We start from the raw sequence: 13,115 nt of genomic DNA on the forward strand, positions 1-13,115 counted from the left end.
TTGCTGAAACCACCAGTCTCCTGTGTGCTAACTTGATCAGTACATCTAATCCTACACACCAGACCCCAGAGGCTTGTACATATAACAACACCATTCTTTGTGTGACCATTATAGACACTGTGCATCTTGTCAACACTGTGACATCACTGGCACTATCCAATCGGTACTAGTGGACATTCTAGAGTAGATAGTCCATGAAGGCTGAGAGAATTCTTTGCTACAAGATGTGGCCACGACCACCAGCTAAGATAGTTTTTAGAGGGAGATCTGACTAATTCACAAAGGCAGATCTATCATCTGCTATTAGTCATGAAATCTAAATGGGATTTCCCTGTTCAGAGCCGATACATCTGTGAATTCCAGTGGATGGAGGACCCACCCTAGCTCTTATCTCAAACCCTGCTTGTAGACTTCCCAAAATCTCTGGCTGATCGCCCCAGAAAACAGGGTGCTGGACTCTGGTCTAATTCAGCTGGACTCTAATTTACCAAGGCAATTCCTTTATACGTTCAGTGCCATCTCACAGCCACCTCGCACACAGGATCTCAGAGTTAATATCTACTGAATTATGTGTTCCTGCATTGCAGGGGGTTGGACTTGATGGCCCTTGGGGTCTCTTCCAACTCTATGATTCTATGAAGAGGTTCCCACTGAACCAGCAATATGGAAGACAAGCTTCTTTTCCCTGAAGAGAATAGTTACTGCATTAAAACTGCATCAAAAGCTTCAGTTAGAAAAAAATTTCCCCACATCAAGATTGTGATTGCAAGAATTCTGCAAGTCTTAGGATGTGCAATGCGCATCGCTGGAAGGCATCCACTACATTGGGTAATTCATGCAGTGTATTTCATTGCATCCCTCTTAATCATGTAAAACCCAAACAAAATACATTCTGTAACCCACATTTGCTCCAAACAGTGTGGGAACTAATTGAGTGTAAAAAGACTCACTTTGCATTCTATCAGTTAAAGCCCATGGACCAGCAGTTCTCCCTGCCTCCGAGCTCCTTTGGCTTTCTGGCTTGCTTATAATTCAGCCCATTCTCAGTATGTTTCAGGAGGAAATCACCGCAAAAGGGAAACAAAAGAAAGCAACTCCTTTCCTTCTCTGCAGATTTATTTTCATCTCTTTCCCTGCAGGGGCTGTTTAAACCCATCAAGCCATTCCATCTGGTTTTGAAAGCACTGTCGTTTTGTAAACAAACAGGCAAGTCCCCCAGGGCAACCCTAATGTCACAATGGAAGACTCTCTAGTCCATTCATCTGTGCATCCTATTTCCAAAAGTGGCTAGCTAGATGCCTCTGCAAAGTTCTGCAAGTGGATATGACAGCAATGAGAGCCGGGGTGGTATAATGGTGAAGGTGTCCAGCTAGGATTTGGGAAACCCAGGCTCAAATGCCCACTCTACCATGGAAACTTGTTGTGTGACCTTGGGTCAGTCATACACCACCAGACTCGACCCTGGCAAGTATATGGATGGGAGATCTCCAAGGAATACCAGCACTGAGATGAGGAGGCAGGCAACCCATATGTCCCTGCTAGGCCTCTGCGCTCAGCGGAGGCCAACTTGCTGACAGTCCCCGGCCCCTCCATGATGCGGCTGGCCTCCACTAGGGCCAGGGCTTTTACGGCCCTGGCCCCTGCCTGGTGGAACACTCTCCCTCCAGCTGTCCAGGCCCTGCGGGACCTTGGTGAGTTCCGCAGGGCTTGTAAGACGGAGTTGTTCCGCCGGGCTTTTGGAGTGTCCAGCCGCTGAAAGTGCCCCCCCCCCTCCTTATCTTACGTATAGGGTCCATCACCAACTGTAGGACCCACCCTTTTCTTCTCTCCCCTTCTGGGAGGGTTTAAGGGGGATTTAGCGGGCATCGTTGCATCACACTGTTGTATTATGTAAGATTTCCTGTTTTTAACTTATGTATTTAGTGGTTGAATTATATCTGTTTTATGCTTTTATACTGAATCTTGTGTTGTTCACCGCCCAGAGCCCTTTGGGGGTTGGGCGGCATACAAGTCTAAAAAATAAATAAATAAACAAACAAACTGTAAACCACTTCTGAATATTTCTTGCCTTGAAAACCCTACAGGGTTGCCATGAGTCGGCTGCAACTTGCCAACACTTCTCTCTCTCTCTCTCTCTCTCTCTCTCTCTCTCTCTCTCTCACACACACACACACACACACACACACACACACACACACACACACACACACACACACACACACACACACACACACACACACACACACACACACACACACACACACACGGGAAATGGGTTGTCCTGTTGCTTGTGCCCAAACAGCTGATTTTCAGAAGTACGCTGCTGCTGAACATTTACCAGCAGACATTGGGTAGCTCACAAGACCCATGAGGCCTTTGTCTCTCTAAACCACATCGAAGAAAGTATCAGGTATTACATATCTGATAAAGCTCAGGAGGAATTTCATCTTGAACGTTTAGAGAGGAGGACGGAAACATTTAGCAAGAGGAAAAGTGTCAGCTTCTAATTTCATTTCAACCCACGAATACATTAGGATCCCCAATACAGAAAAAGGGGATTATTGATTTGCAGGTTCCCTTCCAAAAAGATTCTCGGGAGGCCTATCTGAGAGTTAATAATAATCCATATTCACCCTTCAGAAACTGTAAAGGAGGACTCCAATTTCCCTCTGCGGCCTTTGAGGCATGAATCATTAAGGAATAGTAATGACGGTGAGGTCAGTATATCACGCACTGCCGCAAATATTTTCCAAAATAAATCCCAAATAATCAGTTGTTGAAGAGTCAACTTTAAAAAACCACTTTTCATGATAAATGCCTGCCTATCGCATCCATCATCGAGATGGTGCAGAATTTATAGCTATACAGATTAAAGTTAACAAGCAAAGGGTTGTCTTCTACTGTCATGTAAATGCTTAAAACAGAAAGAAATAATATACACATCTTTCATAATAGGCCAGTGGGATTGTAATAAACTAAACAGCCAGAGTCTCTGCAGTTAATAAATATCTATCCCCCGCCCCCATCAACCCTGCCTCAAAATGTTGGGAGGTATACACCCCCTGCTTTTCCTCTCTCCCCAAAGGTCAATGACCCCATTAGTCTCATCAGATTAATAAACATGAGAACATTTCTTAATTTCGTTGCACCTTTTGATAGGCAAAGTGAGAATGCCTATAGTATTTTGGGTTCATTCTCTTGGTCAACCCACTTCAGGCTGGAGGTGAGGGAGCCAAGAAGGCCCCATTCATAGCCTGAAGGTTCCAGCAGGGTCTGAGGTCCCGATGCTGCCATGCATGCCCTGAGAGTCCAGGGGAGTATGGACATCTGGGTTCCATAGACTTTACCCTGGACATCTCTGCTCTCTGCACAGGCAAAGCTGCTCTTTGGCCATTTGCTCCAGATCATAGGTGTCAAACTCTCAGTCCTCCAGAAGTTATGGACTACAGTTCCCATCATCATTATTTGGGATGATGGGAACTGTAGTCCATAACATCTGGAGGGCCACGAGTTTGACACCTGTGCTCCAGATTCTGGCATTTCCTCTACCGGCGTGAGTGGGCTGTCCTAGCTTTAGGACCCAGATGCTTCAACAGTGACTGCAAAACAGAGAGAACCCCGCCAAATGTTGATCAGCAGGAGTTTGTCTCAGTTGCCCTACAAAACCCAAGCCAGTGAGGACCCGAGAAGAGGATCAGATGCTTGATTCTGGGGGGAATGTAGTCAGACCCATGACGGGGGTGGGAGGGGGGAACAGATCTCTGAATTGACAGTTCTGCCATATCAACAGACCAACTAGCACAGAAATGAACAATGATGCTTTTGCTCATCATGGTATCTACATAGGGAGTTCCTGCAATGGCACCAAATTGTTGTTGTTTTTTTAAAAAAAGGGAAGACTTCAGGTGTGGAGCTATGTACTTTTCATCCGAAGATGGACTCTGCAGGACTGCATCAATGCACCTCACCTTCCTTCTCTAAGTGGCTCCTGTTCTATTTTGCTGAAACACATTAGGCAGTCGGTCTGAACAACATGAACCTAATTAGTTTGCAAACGACACCGCTCACCTCCGATGGAGAGCAAAACCCATGTTAAATTAAAGCAGATCAGAGCATCCGAGGAATAGTTTTGCAAGATTATAGCTCCGGTCTCACAAGTTGCTTCACCCTCTGGTAATAAACCCAGGAGAACATTTTGCTGACAATTGCAAGGAACTGAGTAATGCGAACATATTTTTGCAATTTCAGATCTGGCCAGGGATTCTTTACATAATGCCAGAAAAAAAAAACATTGGTCACTTACTAAGATGGGATGGCTTTTAAAAAAGAAAAGAAAAAGACGGCAGTGTGTTCCCAAGCACTCCTTCCTCGCTCCCAAGCTGTACTGATAATAATGTATTATTATCACCAAGGTTATACTGCCAACAGTACATCCAGTTTGGGTATTCCGCACAGTTAAACCAAAACACTGAAGAAGCCTTTTGTAAAATTGACAGCAACATTATAGAGCTTACAAAATAATGGAATTTTTTTTTAAAAAAAATCCATCCATATCCATATGGGCCAATCTGTAATAACATGAAGGGACTGTCATTACACATTTGGCATATTAAAACTGACTATTGTGTAGCCCTTCCTCCACAAATACATCCACAAGAGAGGCTCATTTAATGAAATTCAGATCAAGTGGAAGGAAGATGAAAGAAATGACAACATATTGACAGTACCACCTGAAAGGAACTCTGGGATGTAGCTGCAGTTCCCCTGAAACCAATCTGGCTTGACATTTGCAGAAGGATAGTTTCCATTTCTGGACCAATCCGTGACATCACAAATGCACGCTCCCCCTGGAGGAGTCCTGCCCCGCTTATCAAAACTGCAAAACTCACTTCGAGTTGCTCCCCAATCAACATTCAGCAGCAATTCTGCTTTGAAATAAACAGGGTTGTGACCATAGAGCTGTCCAGCAATGGCTTCCTACCTGATGCTTTCAATGAAAGGATTTACTCATGACTAAAAACGTCCATGTGTAGGGCCAAACGACACAACATACCCCCAACTGCATTGGGTCGTGGATGCATGAGGACTAGCAGTCAGATCATGTACATCAGGGGCACTCACCTTAAAAAAGCATTCATTTGCTTAGTGAATACAAAGGGAGAAAAGGAGTTTCAGCCCCTCCCCCTTGTTTTCATCTGTGGAAGGCAAGGCTTGAAGCCCCTTTCCTTCTGAAGTTGCTCTGCTAGATTCGAGAGTCACAACCATCTCCTGCTACGCCTGACTCCTTGACCACAACTTCTGCCCCACCCTTGCTTGAGCCAGCCAAGAATCACCAGTGCTTCTGCCCCACTTGAGGTCATGCCCACTCTACCATGCTGCTCCATGCCTCAGTCAACAGCTGCTTTGTTCACCCTAGTTCTTGCCCCTCCTCCAGAACTCTCCTCCCTCCCACCTCCAGCAAAAACCTTCCCTTATCTTAAGCGCTTCATTGTTTTAGAGCCTCTCTCTTTCCTTCTCTTGCTTTCATTCCTGACCAGATATGTTCTTTTCCCTCCAGCTTTCTTGTCCACATGACCTTCCTTCATGGTCCTCTTCCACAAGTCTGTTTCCTATTCTGCACCCTTCTTTCAGCAACCTTACTTCTCCTTTCACTTCCGTTCACTCTTTTGACTAATCCATTTCAGAGGTTTTGCCACCACAAGTACAATACAGATTAACCTCAAGCCTGTGGCACTATGCTGCATTCATGTTTATTCTCATAAATCTTCCAGGATGTTGGGATTATGGCTAGCTAACCCGACTACACCACTAGATTCTTACATATTAAAAAAATTTAAAATACCTGTTTCCTCCATTTTCTTGATTTCCTCTGCATTCCACCAAATCTCTTCCAATGGTTTTAATAAATCTCTTTCCAATGGCTTCTAATCTGGAGAACCAGATTTGATTCCCCACTCCTCCGCCTGAGCGGCAGAGGCTTATCTGGAGAACCAGATGTGTTTCTGCACTCCTACATTCCTGCTGGGTGACCTTGGGCTAGTCACAGTTCTTCAGAACTCTCTTAGTCCACCTACCTCACAAGGTGTCTGTTGTGGGGAGAGGAAGGGAAAGGAGCTTGTAAATCACCTTGAGAAAGGTGGGATATAAATCCAGTTATCATCTTCGTCGTCTTCATCTTCTTCATCTTCTTCATTTCCTCCTTCTCCCACTCTCAAAAGTGGGAGGCTATTCTGCTTTCATTTATATCATCCATAGAATCCATTCACAAGGAAAAAGCACGCAGCCTAGCAAAAGCAACTGCTGGACCTTCTTCCAAAACACTCAGCTTTACCTCTATTTATTGGTTGAAATTTTTAATTATGGCAAATTGATTATGAACAGACCACCAGGGATACTAACTAATTAGAAGTTCAAGGAGGACTATGGATCGGGGAATCTCAAGTAGCATCCACCAAGAAATATAAATACAGTAAGGCCAAGCACAGTCTCATTACTGGCGATGACCAGAACCTTTTGTTAAAAAACAGACTGTGGATCATGTTAACTTTGAAGGCAATAGGCAGAGAGGTGGCAGGCAGGAAGACTAGCTTAGAGGACTGCCACTAATGATCACGCCTTTCCCTCTAATGCTTTCGAAATGCATTCTTTTCTTCTAAGGGACGCTAATGAGTTAAAATTGAGGGCAGGGAGGGAGTTTTGGGAAACAGCTCTGCCAGCTATGATGATGATGATGATGAAGAAGAAGAAGAAGAAGAAAAAGAAAAAGAAGAAGAAGAAGAAGAAGAAGAAGAAGAAGAAGAAGAAGAAGAAGAAGAAGAAGAAGAAGAAGAAGAAAATGAAAAAGAAAAAGAAGAAGAACAAGAACAAGAACAAGAAGAAGAACAAGAACAAGAACAAGAACAAGAAAAAGAAAAAGAAAAAGAAGGAGGAGGAGGAGGAGTTTGGACTCTCTCCTGTAAGGAGACTCAAGGTGGCTTACAAGCTTTTTCCCCTTCCTGTCCCCACAACAGACACCTTGTGAGGTAGGTGGGGCTGAGAGAAGTCCGAAGAACTGTGACTAGCCCAAGGTCACCAAGCAGGAATGTAGGAGTGAAGAAACACATCTGGTTCACCAGATAAGCCTTTGCCATTCGGGTGGAGGAGTAGGGAATCAAACATGGTTCTCCAGATTAGAATCCACCTGCTCTTAACCACTACACCACGCTGGCTCTAACATCTAGCTCGGCTTCTGTCTCCTGCCTGTCTGCAAGTATATACTGGGTGTGGGTCTGCAAGTATATATCTGGGTGTGGCAAGCACTATGAGACCTTGGGCTGGAGCTGGTCTGTGATTCACAGCCTATGCCCATTTTACCAGCTTTTCCACAGGATTCGCAGTCTGCTCTGGATTTGACTGTGCACTTTGGGATTTTTTTCCCTTTGTTTGAATTGTTCTTTGTTGCAATTAAATACAGGTGGTTTGTAAGAGGTCTAGACTGGGGAGATAAGCGGAGTAAAATTGTTTAAATACTTAAATAAACAAAAAGTCAATTCTGTTGGGCTGGAAATAGAAAGTATCATCAAATCACAGTTGATGTTGGCGATCCTGAAGGTTTTCAAGGCAAGAATTGAATAGAGTGGCTTTGCCATTACCTGCCTCTGTGCAGCAACCCAGGATTTCCTTGTTGGTCTCCCATCTAAGTGCTAACCAAGGCCACCCTGTTCAGCTTCTGAGATCTGAGGAGCTTGGGCCAGGTTGCACCATCCAGGTCAGGGGCTACTGTTGAGTCACCCTCCTTGAAAACTGGAGAAACTTTTTCCTAGCCAAATTTTTCCAACAGACAAGAACTCCAAAATTGGGTATTTCAGAGCTAACAATGCGTGGAAAATAGCCTTCCATCTTCATGAACGTTTCCATCTTCCCATAAGTTGGCATCACAGACCTGGTGCACGTATCTGACAAAGGCAGATTCATGAATTCTGCAAAATGAACCTAAAGCATTGTTGTGCTTCACTTGAGCACTGCCTGTACTTTAATATACATTTATTTATAGCGCTTAGGAATTTCCTTTCTGGAGCGTTAACGACTGCCACATATAACAGTGAAAATAATTGCACGTCATATTCCTCATGCATGCTCAACCACAGAACCAGAATAATCATGGCGTGCTGCATGCACAGTTGGTTTAGTTCCGTGGTGGCAAACCTTTGGCACTCCAGATGTTATGGACTACAATTCCCATCAGCCCCTGCCAGCATGGCCAATTGTAGGGGCTGATGGGAATTGTAGTCCATAACATCTGGAGTGCCAAAGGTTCGCCACCACTGGTTTAGTTGCATGACACGTGTCCAACACAAAAATGTCAACAGATCTAAACAGCTGTTGCACATTATATGCATAAATGACTTCATCACAAAACTGCTCATATTGCTGAACTGCCACCATCCCTCCCCCCCCCCCCCCAAAAAAAAAGTGTCTTACAATAATATTTGTAAAGTTGCTGCTCGGGACAACTACTCCTAACATCGAATGTGAAGTTTGAAGTCCAAAAGCATAAAAACATGGACATTCATGATCGACAACAAATGAACCATTTTTCACAAAGAATGGAATTCGATCAATCCAATAAGGGAGCAGGAGACCCAGAGCGACGGGTGCATTAATCAGTAACACAATTTGGTAAAACAAGTCTACAAAAATGTGCTTGTGTTCCCAAAATTCTGCTAACCTACCTACTTAACACCAGTTATTTGTGGTACACAGAGGACAAGGAAGCCAGTGGAGGGAGGAAAAGCCTGACGTCTACGAGAACTTCCCTGATTTCTCACCTAGCCAGGGTGCTTGCTTGTCAGATGTGACCAGGCAGGTAGCCGTGTCCAGGCCCAGCTTGGTTACAAAAAGTACACAGGTGCCTTAGAGGCTATCTAGGCACACGTCAGTTGAGCTAATTGAACATCCAAGGCCGAATGTCATACAAGGAGTATAGCAGTGCTATCTGGATCAAAAAAGGATACAGGATACTTTACAGCAGTGACGGTGAACCTTTTCGAGACCGAGTGCCCAAATTGCAACCCCAAATCCACTTGTTTATCGCAAAGGGCCAACACGGCAATGTAACCCGAATACTGAGGTTTTAGTTCAGAAAAAACGGTTGGCTCCAAGGCGTGCGTTACTCAGGAGTAAGCTTGGTGGTAGTTGGTGGCTTTGCTTTGAAGCAACCGTGCAACTCTTCCAATGGGTGAATCATGACTCTAGGAGGGTTTACTCAGAAGCAAGCCCCATTGCCAGCAACCGAGCTTACTTCCAGGTAAAGGACTGCACTTTAGTTCTTCACAAGAAAATCAGTGGGGTTTGACAGCGCTTAATAGGGTTACCTACACTGCTTCCCCAAAACTAGGTCTTAGGTTTAATCCTAATAATCAAGCCCAGCAACTCAGGCCAGCCTAGATGTGTGTGTGTGTGGGGGGGGGGACTCTATTTGCGTGTGCCCACAGAGAGGGTTCTGAGTGCCACCTCTGGCACCCATGCCATAGGTTCACCACCACTGCTTTAAAGGGTACTTAGAAAGCAGAGACAAGTCAGCTCAACAATACACAGAAGGTGCTGCGTACAGCAAGGTGAGAGAAGCAGCTCAAAAAACAAAGATGGCCCAGCCTAAAAGCCTTTCTCTTAGCAGGGAGTAGAAACAAAATTCTACATATATTGAGGCGGGGGTGGGAAGCTTTACTTCTGAATTTGGGAATATGTGCTCTGATGATGAAAAAAAAATGTTGGAAATAAAGTTATAAGCAATGTTGAATATCCTTAGCAAAATCAAGATAATTTGCAATTTGTTTTGTTTCTAAAATCCTTTGTTTCTGAAACCCTTATAGTCAACACTATGTATAATTGGCAACAGCAGGAAAAAAAAATGAATAAGTAGCATATAATTTGAGATGCTGCAAGAAGATTCTGCTTAAGAATTCCCGCACTCCACAATTCATTTTAGTTCCTCCTGGACTATCAAATAAGACTGAATCAAAAAGACCCCATCAATAATAAAGGTCTCCACTGTGCATAAAGCATCTTTTATTTGGCTGCTGATTTTCATTAGACATCTTCATCTTTCTCCCACTGTCTGCTGTAAACGACTGTGTTCCAAAACCAGACAATAGGATGTTATCATTTATTTGTTTATTAAAACATTTATCTCCCACCCTTCCTTTCCCAAAGGAATCTCAGATGACTTATGGCTGCAATCCTAAAACCATTTTCCTGGGAGTAAACCCCACTGAATAGAATGGGATCTAAATAGATCTGCTTAAGACTGTTCCTTCTAAACCCCCTAGTCAGCAACTAACTAAGGGCCAGGTTTGGAACTGAGGAAGGATCCATAACACCAATGCCCCACACGGACACCCATATAGTTGAAACCAGCAGAAGAACTTTGATAGTAAAGCCAACATAAGAATGTAAACATCTTAAGTGTCAAACACAGAGCAGGCAAAGCAAATCCATCCATTATGAAGACGGAACGTCAACCAGCTAAGGCCAAAACACAAAACAGCAACAATATACAGGCACTCTTTTGATTCATCCCACCTACCATGAGTACCTCAATCCCACCTACCATGAGTACCTGTTTATTGAATCTGACCTGGGCACTGCCTGGGCACCTCTGAGCTTGGCAAATTTTCAACCATTCACTGCACAGGCGGTGGGTGGTATGGTGGGGGAGGAATGCTCAGGAATCAAGAGTCTTATTGCAAACACAATGTACTCATAGATATCTCTGGTCACATTTTAATTATTAACCGTGGAGTGGGAAAATAGGTCTCTAATGGCTAATGGTCATTACAAATCCTTATTATTCTACAAAGCAATTTCTGTTTTTGGACTGGGGATGACGAACACCACTAGCCATTGCATCTCTGAACAAAAAAAAACCCAACTGACTCTTATTAGAGTTTTTTTTAAGAATTGTGAGGCTTTTCTAACTTCTTAAAATTAAAAACCTTTTTTTAAAAAAATGCCCAAACTGGCTCAACTTAGCAGAAACTAAAACTTACTGGAGGATCAAAACAAAGACTTTTCATCCCTTTGTGAAGTAACCTGCAAATAACATACAGCAAAACTAATCATGCATTCTGTCAATAGTACCAGACCCCAAAATGTGAACAAATTCAGTTTTTAACAAATACCTTTGCTCTAGCTCTAACTTCACATGCCTCAATTGTTTATTTTTGAAATTAAAGGCAAAAAAGACTCAAAGCTGTATGGATTTGCAAACAACTCCCTGATTCCATTTTTAGGATCACATCTTCTTGGCAATACAAAACTGCCAAATTGAATGTTAGGAGTGTATGGTATGGGGGGCAGGGGGGGGGGGAGCCATTCTGTCCAAGTATCAAATTTCTGAGTGGCTCTGCTAGCAACTTTCAACCTTACTGTCAAGTGAGAGAACTTGCCAAAGCTTTGTAAGGGAACACTTGACTTCTAAGTTGCTTGACCTCTGCAACTCGCCACTGCACAATGGGGAAGAGCATTTCAAAAATACAGCCCCTCAAGTAGCAACAAAGTCCTCACAGCATCGCCACCTCATTGATGACCCGTACCAACACAACATCTCACTTCTCACAGAAAAGAAACCAAAATAGAAGATGAAAAACAAAAGCAACCAAAGGGTGATCCTTCAGCAAAGACCTCCTTAGACGTAGCATTTTTTTAAAAAAAAATAGCGGTGAAGACACAGCTGGTAGGAATCCTACTTGGAACATGGAAAGCTCAGGAGGACTTGGCAATTGCCACTCCTGAACAGTCACGTCATGAATTCATGGGCTCACCTCCACTCCTTGCACCTTCAGCTTCATGTGGTCCTCTCGGGTGGTCTTCCCGTCTTTCCGTTTTTTCCAGCAATATCCATCTTTCCTGTATTTCACCTTCTTCCTGTTGTATAGGATCATGGAGCCATTCTGAGGCCTGAAGAAAGAAAAGAGGGAACCCAATTATATGGAGCATAAAGTCAGGGACCAGTTGACACATCGTTGGCTGAAGATCTGCACATGTGGCCATTTCAAAACTTCCATAGCAGCTGGCACCAAAAAGGCAATGCTTTTGACCCATCCGTTCACCTGTAAGCAATTGGGCATATCTGAACTTTGACAGCAACCAGATTAGCATCTCGGCAGAAAGGCAATACTCCTGATTTGGTAAGGATGGATTTGCCACTTTCTGCAATTTATCCATACTCGATTAATTATGTTTCATAGCTTGAGAAAAAAACTCTAGTTGTAAATATTGTACCTAATGAATTAATTGCACCATAGCTAAGAAACATCAGTTGGGGTGATGCTACTCCAAATGAGGAGTGAGTATCAATGGCTGGGATTAAGCTCATAAAATAAGTGCTGAGTCCTTTCCACATGGCCAAAACAAAGCGGGGTGCAGCTGGGGTACATGAGCCTGGTGCAGGTCTGGGCCATTTGCAAGCCTCTGTGCAGGCTGCCCAGAGCTAATGCGCCTTCACATGGAGGCATGTCTCCTCCCCGTACCTCCCACTGACACGCAGCTACACAGGCAGGCACATTTGAACCCCCAGAGCCTTGCTGTCCCCAGAGGGCCTGCATGGCTCCACAGATGGGTGCTGGGAGCTAAACAAAAAAACCTCCATCCACATAACGCACCTCCTGCCTGGTTGTTTGCTTGGCCGCGGTTGTGAGGCGCGTTAAAAGAATCGCACAAATCACGATTCTTGCAAAGCCCTGGTTGCGAGGGAAAACGTGGAGCAGACTCACATTAGGAGAGGGATCCATGTGAAGTTCCCCTCCAACCTGGGTTTTATCCCACCCTTAACCCGTGTTTATTGGCCCATGCGGAAAGGGCCCTGGAGAAACTCAGTTCAAACTTCATCACAGTCAGGAACTTTCTAGGTGGCCTTAGATAAGCCACTGCGCTCTACCTCACCCCCTAATAATCAGCCACACTGCCCTACTTTACAGAGTTGTTTTAAAAGTTACTCAAAGTACTTTACACACTGAACATAATTACCATATAAATGCTATTCAGAGAGGAGCAGATTTTTTCCCCTTCCAAAATAAAGACATGGGTAGGAACAGACTATTTATCACCTCAGACCTCTCCTGTTCTTACCTCTGTAG

The 13,115-nt window shown here is 44.0% G+C and overlaps 1 protein-coding gene across 1 annotated transcript in view; it reads right to left on the reverse strand.

Annotated features, from left to right (window-relative positions):
- The window catches only part of LOC125445459 (calmodulin-binding transcription activator 1-like), a 507,643-nt gene that overhangs the window by 175,526 nt on the left and 319,002 nt on the right, over positions 1-13,115 (reverse strand). Inside the window, exon 4 of the mRNA XM_048518495.1 lies at positions 11,802-11,937. Coding sequence (XP_048374452.1) covers positions 11,802-11,937 — 136 coding nt within the window. The remainder of the gene's footprint in view (positions 1-11,801; positions 11,938-13,115) is intronic.

Source organism: Sphaerodactylus townsendi, linkage group LG16, assembly GCF_021028975.2.
Source record: "Sphaerodactylus townsendi isolate TG3544 linkage group LG16, MPM_Stown_v2.3, whole genome shotgun sequence".
Taxonomy (NCBI): Eukaryota; Metazoa; Chordata; class Lepidosauria; order Squamata; family Sphaerodactylidae; genus Sphaerodactylus; species Sphaerodactylus townsendi.